The following is a 10,153-nucleotide window of genomic DNA, read 5'->3' on the forward strand; positions in this document are numbered from 1 at the left end:
GGGGATGGGCAAAATACTGTTTCAGAGCATTTTCTGCTATGGTTTATCTCCTGTTGAATTTGCTCAGGAATGCCCACATAATGTCTTAACACTACAGTTGCAGTTTTACAGATGCTTGTTCTCTGTAGGTACCACATTTATGCTTGCAATCCACATAGTTCAGGTTTTGTTTTTAGTTTTTTGGGGGGGTATGTTATTTAGGCATATATTTAGGAATTATCCATAAGGCAGCAGAGGGTTACCCTCATTCATAAGAATTGGTAATACATTATTTAATCTGAAACATGGATCATTGGTCATTTCGTCATTAAAACTAACTACAATACCATATATTTAAAAATAAATCACCAATTGTGTAGTTATTTATAATAAAGCATCATAAAACTCTAATGACAAACAGCTTTTGTTAACATTAGGAACCAAAAATGTGGAAACTAGAATCTGCACAATTGTAGTATAGAGCAGCAGACACTTATAGTTAGTACATTTCATAACACATATTGTTCAGTAAGTTATATCATTCTGATTTCTATGTTAGGGGCCAGGTAGGTTCTTTTTTTTTTTTCTTTTTTCAAAATTCTGGCAACGCCCCTGGACACACACACACTACTGTAGATATATATTGGCTACACACACACACTACAGTACAGATACACACACACACTACAATACAGAGATACACACACAAAAAAACTAGAGAGAGAGAGAGAATCAAGGTCTTATATGCCCAAAGTGGAGACAAACCGACCCCAAAAACGACCAGGGGACGTCTGTCAGAGCAGTAACCTGGGACGGTGTTCTGCAGTCTCATCCACACCTGGATACTGGCCTCTCTAACCGAGCACCGGATTCCTTACCAATACTGCTATCACCCCCCTCTCTCTCTCTCTCTCTCTCCCTCTCTCTCTCTCTCTCTCTCTGCTAGATCTAGGAAAATAAACAAACAGCATTGTCCCGTCACTCTTTAAAGTGTCCATCCGACACCAGGACTGCAGGGAACCGGACAACGGTAAATATTGCGGAAAGCACTTTGCATTGTGTGTATCAGTGGTACACGCCGTTAATAATAGTGTGAAGAGGAAATCGGAGATGATGAAGAGTATAGCATACTACCTAGCCTATATTTGTATTGTATTTTTGGCAGACGAAATGGGTGAAGTGAAATGGGAAGTCAGTTTCTTGTCGTTGTTGATGTTTTTGCGGCGGCTCCCAGCCTTTACAATTTAAAATGACGATTCCTGTACATTATTATGATTGTTATTATTCCAGTAGCAGTAATGTGAAGTGGAATAACCCAGTTACAGCAGGAGGTGTTAAGGATCAGGGTTGCCAGATTGGGGGGAATCAAAGCCATGGAGAGGAAAGGATATCAGGCAGGGTGCTGAAGTAAAAAGTGAAGTTTTAAATATGAAGTCTGTGTTTGAACAGTAATGCCGGGCTGCATATAGTATAAAATAAATATATATACCAAAGTGGATAGTAGAAAAAAACATTAATATACCAAAGTGGATATCATATAGCAGAAAAAAAAAATCATACACCAAAATGTATATATCATATGGCACAAAAATATAAATCACATACCAAAGTGCATATGTCATATACCAAAGTGGATATTTCACATAGCAGAGGAAAAAATCATATACAACGTTTACATCGGCTTGTTGAATCAATCTTCTGCTTTCTAGAAAAATGACATAACAAATCCTTTTTTACAGTTACCTTATTTCATATTGTGTATTATTTTATCAAGTTAATATGAATTAATGTGGCATTTAAGGCCCATTTACAATAGTACAGCAATACTGTATGCAACTTGATCTCTAATTAGAGTATTGTGCAAAGGGTGGGAAAGGGGGGAAATTGTCTCTCCCACTAGGGGGATTTTTGGAGTAGCATCTGGCAACCCTGGGCATGGTAGGAGTACAGTCTGTGTGTGGTGTGTGTAGAGAGGGACTTTGCGCGTGTCTCTCTTATCTCCTCAGAGTTTTGTTCCCACGTCTCCTGGCCCGAGCTGACCTGAGGTCCACGGCAGGTCAAGAGATCATGGAGTTCACAGGTGAAGTTTCATCTCACTGCTTTATTTCTATCATTATGATTATTGTGATGATGGTTATCCCACCAGTGAGCTGATGTGCCTGTACAGAGGGGCCACTGTCTTTCACTGGATTATTATTATTGCTGTTATGATGATGATGATGATGATGATGATGATGATGTGAATCTTCCTCTCCAGTCCTATATTAACCTGTGTGTCTCTTCTCCTTGTAGATGCCATCTCCCAGTATGTCTGTAAGTATCTCGTCTTGTGTGTTGTTTCAGTGTTGAACACGCTGCGGTCCGGATCCCACTGGGACACACACACACACACACACACACACACAGATGAGTGGGGTTTATTGCGTGCTGTTATGTGTCTGTGTATATGTGCGTGAGTGAGTTCCCTTTACTGTCTATTTCTGCATGTGTTGGTCTGCATCTTTGTGTCTCTATCAATTAAGTTCAATGCAATTAACACATGGCATTAAACTGGGATGACTAATTGACATCAGGGTTGCCAAAGCATTGACAGAGAGATCCAGTGCTCAGAAACAGGGTGATGGGGAACAATAAATTGAGAAAATATACATCATACTATGTGTGTATGTCTTTCTGTATCTCTTCCTCTCTGTTTTTCACTGAATGACTCACTGCTTCCATCTCTCTACCTCCCGCTCCCTCCCTCTCTCTCTCTCTCTCTCTCTCTCTCTCTCTCTCTCTCTCTCTCTCCTGTTCCTCTCTAGCCTATGGTCCATCTGATCCCCCCCTACTGGAGAAGGAGAGCATAGAGGAGATGGAGTTGAAAAAGGACTGTCCGGAGGATGAGGGACTGGTGAGGTGTACGAGCCGGGATGTGGGTATAAACTGTGAGTCAGGACCGTATATTAAATTCATTAGTGAGTGTGTGCTGGTTTGTGAGTGTGTGTAAATATACAGACGGGTGACAGATTAAAGGAACAACCTGAATAAATGCTAGTGTTTCAATAGGAACAGTGACTCAAGTTACATCTGCATTTAGATCTATGGGAAAGACATCAGTAAATAGGGTTGGAAATTGTGGTAGAAAGCGCACATTCGATGACCATGATGCTCGTGCGTTACTGTGATATGTAAGGACAAACAGAAGAGCAACTCTTTCCCAGGTGACTGAGAATGTCAATGCAGGACGTGATCAGACTGTGTCAGCAAGAACAGTCTGTCAAGAACTACACAGAGAGATATTATAGTAGGGCTGCAGTGCATAAACCCCTCATTACAAAGACAAATGCACATCTGAGAGTTCAGTAGGTGCAAAAACCATAGACACTGGTCTACAGAGATGTGGAAAAAAGTGATCTGTTCAGATGAGTCATCCTTCACCATATTCTGGACAAGTGGGCGAGTGCATGTGTGGGACACCAAGAGAACAGTACAGGCCTGACTGCTGGACCCCTACAGTGAGGGGGTCCGGAGGCTCTGTTATGCTGTGGGGGGCATTTTGCTGGCATGGTTAGGGTCCACTTGTCCCCTTAGAGGGAAGGGTCACTGTAAATCATGACAGAGTTATTCTGAGTGATCACCTTTATCCTATGGTGACACATTTCTCTCCTGATGGGAGTGGTCTCTTCCAGGATGACAATGTCCTCATCCACAGGGCACGAGGGGCACTGAATAGTTTGATGGGTATGAAAATGATGTGAATCATATGCTATGGCCTTCACAGTCACCAGATCTCAACCCAGTTGAACACCTATGGGAGATTTTGGACCGACATGTTAGACAGCGCTCTCCACCACCACCATCAAAACACCAAATGAGGGAATATCTTTTGGAAGAATGATATTCATCCATCCAGTAGAGTCCAGACACTCGTACAATCTGTGCCAAGAGCATTGAAGCTGTTCTGGTGGCTCGTGTAGCTCAACACCTCACTGAGACACTTTATGTTGGTTTTTCCCTTTACTTTGTCCCCCGTCTGTATATACAGCTTTGCTAAAGTATTCAGAACCTTCTTTGGTGTCCCATTTTATTATGTTACAAAATGATGCATATTTGTTTGTAGCTTGGAATATTTTAATTGAAGACTTTTAAGGGTATAACAAGTTCAACAACATAAAAAAATGAAATGTGTTGATTGAAAAAGTATTCAGACCCATCCATGGGCACCTACATTTATTTGAAAGTGGGGCAGAATCCAAACTTGAGCAGGCAGTGTGCAAATTTGATTCCAATGTATTTGCTATATGCATTACTAGCCTTCACTTTAAAGAATCAAATGCACTGCTATCAATTGAGTGTTCATGCATATATGGTATCAACCAAATAAACACGCTGTCTGAGACATCATGAGGTTTTGTTTATTCACACATAGCAATACTAGATGATCATTAAAAAAAATCCTGGTTTCCTCTCAGTATCGAACAACCTGTTTTTAATGCAGCCAAGGACAGCAGTTATCAATTCTTTTCAATCACTTCTCCAACTGACTCGACTCTCTATACCTTATTTTGAATGGGAAAACAGGAAACAGTAATGTTTTTACATGAATGAAGTTAACTTAAATATGCATCTTTACTTTACAATGTCCCCAAAGTATTAGCCCCGCCTGTAAAGCAGCAAGAGAAATCCGTTTTTCTCCCAAGGCTGCTCTGACTAGCTGTGTTTATCATTTTACTGACCACTATGTGTTTGTGGTGACCAGTAATTAAATAAAGCAGTATATGTGTATTTTATTTTTATACTTTATAAATGTTATAATTACGGATCGACAGATATATCGGAGCACTGGCTTTTACAGAAATATCTGTATCGGCACATATTCCACTGATAATGCACTGATATATTTTGCTCTCGATTCCCCGCAATCCTCTTCAGGATAAGCTGTTTCCAAAATGGATGGATGGATGGATGGATGGAGATTACCGTATACTATGTCATAGATTAAACTTTAATTAAATCGCTTTTCAAATTTCACAATAGTAATTAAAATAAAGAAAAACACTAAATGTTCACTGAAGATGTTGACTGGATATGAGCAAACAAAAACTGTTTCCAAATGACAAGCAAGCTCAGACCACAGTAATACATCTAAACAAAATGAGTGAAAAACGCACCTCTCAGACAATGTTGGATAAAACTGAAACTATACATATATAAAATCCTATAAAATCCTATAAAATTCAAATCCTACATCGTGTTTTGCCTGTGATTCATATTCCAATATGTTTAACATATGTTTTAAATAAGTTACACTTGTGTGGTCCGATCCAACAGATGAGCTACTGTAGCTCAAATTGCTGAAAAAGTGAATGCTGGTTCTGATAGAAAGGTGTCAGAACACACAGTGCATCGCAGTTTGTTGCGTATGGGGCTGCGTAGCCACAGACCAGTCAGGGTGCCCATGCTGACCCCTGTCCACTGCCAAAAGCGCCTACAATGGGCACGTGAGCATCAGAACTGGACCACAGAGCAATGGAAGAAGGTGGCCTGGTCTGATGAATGACGAGTTCAAGGTGTTGACTTGGCCTCCAAATTCCCCAGATCTCAATCCAATCGAGCATCTGTGGGATGTGCTGGACAAACAAGTCCGATCCATGGAGGCCCCGCCTCGCAACTTACAGGACTTAAAGTCTGCTAACGTCTTGTTAGATTATGGGAAATTAAATCTCTAAGTAAGAGTCATTCTCTAAAAAGCAACTTATCTGGTCATACCATTGCTATTGATAGCAGGGGAGAGAATCATATATCACATGCTTACATTCGTTTTTGTATAATCATTATCTAATTTACAAATGTACATTCATAGTTAACAGTGACAAAAAATGTGTGGGGTCACAGAGATAGTTTTGCCTCTACTGCATTAAAAGTGTGTGTTGGGGGCAATTGTCCCTTCTGCCTGCGGTGTACACCTACCAACACGTCAACTTGATATTTGATGGATGCACCTTTGGCAGGAATTACATAAGCAAAGTGTTTTTGGGTGAGTCTCTACAGACATTGCACACTGGCTTGGTTGTTTTTGTTGGATTTGCTCAAGCTCCTTGTCAAGTCTTTACACAGATTCTCCATAGGATTCCAATCAAGACTTTACCTGATCAAGGACATTCACTTTCTTATTTTTAATTTATGGAATGTGTGGAGTAGGTTGCATGTATAGCATGTATTAATTCCAACTTCAATATGTCATGACATGTGAGAACTGTGAGAGGGTATTGTATGTGGTCAGTGTCAGGGCATGCAAGTCATATGATTTGAGAATTATAAAGGGGCCATAATATATAGTATAAAATGTCCAAATAGAAATTGGTGGCCTCTGATATCCTCTCATCCCCAGTGACAGAAACCCAGTGTTTATTCAGCAGATAGTGTAAAGCAGGGTGGGGGGGGGGGGGGGGGGGGGACTGGCCTGCTGTGTGAATATAGTTTGATCTCAGTGTCCCTGTGTGTGTCCAGTCTCCCTGCAGGACGGCAAAGGCGGGGGAGAGCTGAGAGTGGTGCTGATAGGAGCCAGTGGGGCCGGGAAGAGTTCTTCGGGCAACACAGTCCTGGGGAGGGTGGCCTTCGCAGCGGGCAGGACGACGACGTGCCAGAAGTATGGGCAAGAGGTGGCAGGGAGACGACTATCCCTGCTGGACACCCCAGACTTTTCCACGTTGTCCCCAGAGCAGGCACAGCATGAGCGGGAGCGGCTGCCGGGGCCCCATGCCATCCTGGCAGTGGTGGCTTTGGACGGGGTGGGGGGACATGGGGGTGCGGAGGCCAGCATGTGCCATCTGATGAAGACGCTGGAGGAGCTCTTCGGGACAGAGGTCTACAGATACAGCATTGTCCTGTTCACACACAGTGAGCAGGAGCGGGGAAGCTCGGCGAGGCTCAGAGAGGAGCACTGCACAGGAGCAGCAGCAGGAGACGTGTGGCACACATTGACGGGCACGGGGGCGGGGGGCAGGAGCCGGCTGCTGCAGAGCTGCGGGAACAGGGCCTGCATCCTGAACAACGGGGACCCCGGCGCGCGGGGGCAAGTGGTGGACCTGCTGGACAGGGTGGTGGCCATGGTGAGAGGAAACACCGGCGCCCACCTCACCTCCACGGAGTACCAGTGCACCGAGGAGAGGATCCGGGAGCGAGAGCAGGCGCTGAGGGATGCCCTGCAGCAGGAGCGCCAGAGGAGACTGGCGGAGGTGGAGGAGTGGCGGCGCAGAGAGGCCCAGCAGCTGGAAGAGACCCTGATGAAGCAGCTAAAGGATGGGAAGGCCTGGCTGAAGGAGCGTGCGGAGAGGGAGGAGGTGGAGCTGCGACGCTTCTACACCGCCAAGCTGAGTGCAGTGAGGGAGGAGGCGGAGGGGCTGGTCCAGGAGACGCTGGCAGTGCCATGACCTGCGCCAGAGCTGCAGGGGTGACCGCACAGCCCCCCCACGGCACACAGCACAGGAGTAGGGATCTTATGAGAGTATACGTCTTTATTATGAGAGGCCGTCTGTGAGGGAGAAACATTTGCGATCTCCTCGATTAAATAATGCCTCGTTTCCTACAGATTGGGGTATTCAAATAAAATGGCGGCTGCAGGAGTTTATAAATTATATAAATTGTGAAATGTACAGCTGGGAAATGTCTCACTTTAGCGGGGGTGTTATATTATGGGGGTTTTATGAATGAATATCCACAACAGAAAATTAACTGTTACTGTTTACAGTTACTGTTTATATCTTGTCAAAAAAAACAAACCATTTATACTATCCATTTGATATTTGATCGTTAATATGAATGCAGTAAAATATTCAAATAAAAGAGGATAAACTTGAGGTTGAACAGAATTCTCACAGTACAGGGAGTGACCAGTAGTTCATCTTTTCTGTTTCCACTGAGATGAGCTCACTTCTATAGGGGAATACAATGAATTATAAAGAAAGATTGCCTTGTGTGATTATGACTTCTGAATATGTCAAGTTATTTCTGTATTTCTGAGATTGTTTCATATGATTGATATTATATTTATTGTGGGCATATTCTATGGAATATATATACACTCACCTAAAGGATTATTAGGAACACCTGTTCAATTTCTCATTAATGCAATTATCTAACCAACCAATCACATGGCAGTTGCTTCAATGTATTTAGGGGTGTGGTCCTGGTCAAGACAATCTCCTGAACTCCAAACTGAATGTCTGAATGGGAAAGAAAGGTGATTTAAGCAATTTTGAGCGTGGCATGGTTGTTGGTGCCAGACGGGCCGGTCTGAGTATTTCACAATCTGCTCAGTTACTGGGATTTTCACGCACAACCATTTCTAGGGTTTACAAAGAATGGTGTGAAAAGGGAAAAACATCCAGTATGCGGCAGTCCTGTGGGAGAAAATGCCTTGTTGATGCTAGAGGTCAGAGGAGAATGGGCCGACTGATTCAAGCTGATAGAAGAGCAACTTTGACTGAAATAACCACTCGTTACAACCGAGGTATGCAGCAAAGCATTTGTGAAGCCACAACACGTACAACCTTGAGGCGGATGGGCTACAACAGCAGAAGACCCCACTGGGTACCACTCATCTCCACTACAAATAGGAAAAAGAGGCTACAATTTGCACAAGCTCACCAAAATTGGACAGTTGAAGACTGGAAAAATGTTGCCTGGTCTGATGAGTCTCGATTTCTGTTGAGACATTCAGATGGTAGAGTCAGAATTTGGCGTAAACAGAATGAGAACATGGATCCATCATGCCTTGTTACCACTGTGCAGGCTGGTAGTGGTGGTGTAATGGTGTGGGGGATGTTTTCTTGGCACACTTTAGGCCCCTTAGTGCCAATTGGGCATCGTTTAAATGCCACGGCCTACCTGAGCATTGTTTCTGACCATGTCCATCCCTTTATGACCACCATGTACCCATCCTCTGATGGCTACTTCCAGCAGGATAATGCACCATGTCACAAAGGTCGAATCATTTCAAATTGGTTTCTTGAACATGACAATGAGTTCACTGTACTAAACTGGCCCCCACAGTCACCAGATCTCAACCCAATAGAGCATCTTTGGGATGTGGTGGAACGGGAGCTTCGTGCCCTGGATGTGCATCCCACAAATCTCCATCAACTGCAAGATGCTATCCTATCAATATGGGCCAACATTTGTAAAGAATGCTTTCAGCACCTTGTTGAATCAATGCCACGTAGAATTAAGGCAGTTCTGAAGGCGAAAGGGGGTCAAACACAGTATTAGTATGGTGTTCCTAATAATCCTTTAGGTGAGTGTATATATATATGTATGTATAGAGCCACTTCCTTTAATGAATGGTTTAGCTGGGGGGGGGGTTATAGACTATAGACCTCACCTAGTTGGCATCTGTGTTGAAGAGAGGTAGTGAGAGATCCCTCTGAGTGTGTTGCATGATTTGCTAATTGCACCAGCTATACATTTATTTGATCGAAGTTAGTGATGGGAGAAAGGAAGCATTCCCAAGCACTGAACCATTTGAAGCTATTGTACCTGGAAACAGTTTCACTGCTTCGAAGCGCTCGATACATGCTCCCCATAGTGACCTGTGCTGGTCAATACATGGTTCTGCGACTGTATCGAGTGAGTCGGCGAGTTCAAAACTAATCAGACATTGACTGGTCAGAAGCTGGTGGGTTATGTTCCTTGTTTTTAAATAAAATGTTGATATTTTGTTATAAAATATTAGTTGTATGTTTCACTGTCTGACTACAGCAACAAAGACAACCCACACACCACCATGATAGTTATTATTTATTTGTAAGGGACGCAGAGCGGGCAGGTGTCTGTGGAAGACGCTAACCGTGCGCACACACCTTAACTGTGTCTGTCGTGATGCATCTCCCATTTTTTAAGGGGGACAGTGATGATGTGGAGCCTCCAGAATCGGCCAGGTCCAGGTGGATACTCTGACATGGTCAACACGGGCACGTTTACTATATACGCGTTACAAATATATGAGAAATGAGGCTAGAATTATTGAAAATGTTCATTTTTCCTATAGGATAAAGGGTCGGTCTCAGGTCTGATATCACTCTCAGGTCTAAGGGCAGTCTTAGGTGTGCTGTGTGTGTGTTAATGTCACCTGGGTTCAGGAAGAATATGCAGGGAAGATTTTTGCATCTTTTATTTTCCACATTACACAATC

The 10,153-nt window shown here is 43.3% G+C and overlaps 1 protein-coding gene across 1 annotated transcript; it reads left to right on the forward strand.

Moving 5' to 3' along the window:
* Positions 1–2,046: 2,046 nt before the first annotated feature.
* On the forward strand, positions 2,047–7,394 carry LOC136768117 (GTPase IMAP family member 7-like). Its single transcript, XM_066722170.1, has 4 exons — positions 2,047–2,059; positions 2,272–2,292; positions 2,784–2,906; positions 6,472–7,394. The coding sequence occupies exons 1-4, from the start codon at positions 2,047–2,049 to the stop codon at positions 7,392–7,394; spliced, it is 1,080 nt and encodes a 359-aa protein (XP_066578267.1).
* Positions 7,395–10,153: the final 2,759 nt, after the last annotated feature.

Source organism: Amia ocellicauda, chromosome 14 (genome assembly GCF_036373705.1).
Source record: "Amia ocellicauda isolate fAmiCal2 chromosome 14, fAmiCal2.hap1, whole genome shotgun sequence".
Taxonomy (NCBI): domain Eukaryota; kingdom Metazoa; phylum Chordata; class Actinopteri; order Amiiformes; family Amiidae; genus Amia; species Amia ocellicauda.

Coding starts and splice junctions, on each gene's coding strand:
- LOC136768117 (XM_066722170.1), top strand. Junction 2,293..2,783: donor TGCCATCTCCCAGTATGTCT/GTAAGTATCTCG, acceptor GTTCCTCTCTAG/CCTATGGTCCATCTGATCCC. Junction 2,907..6,471: donor CCGGGATGTGGGTATAAACT/GTGAGTCAGGAC, acceptor GTGTGTGTCCAG/TCTCCCTGCAGGACGGCAAA.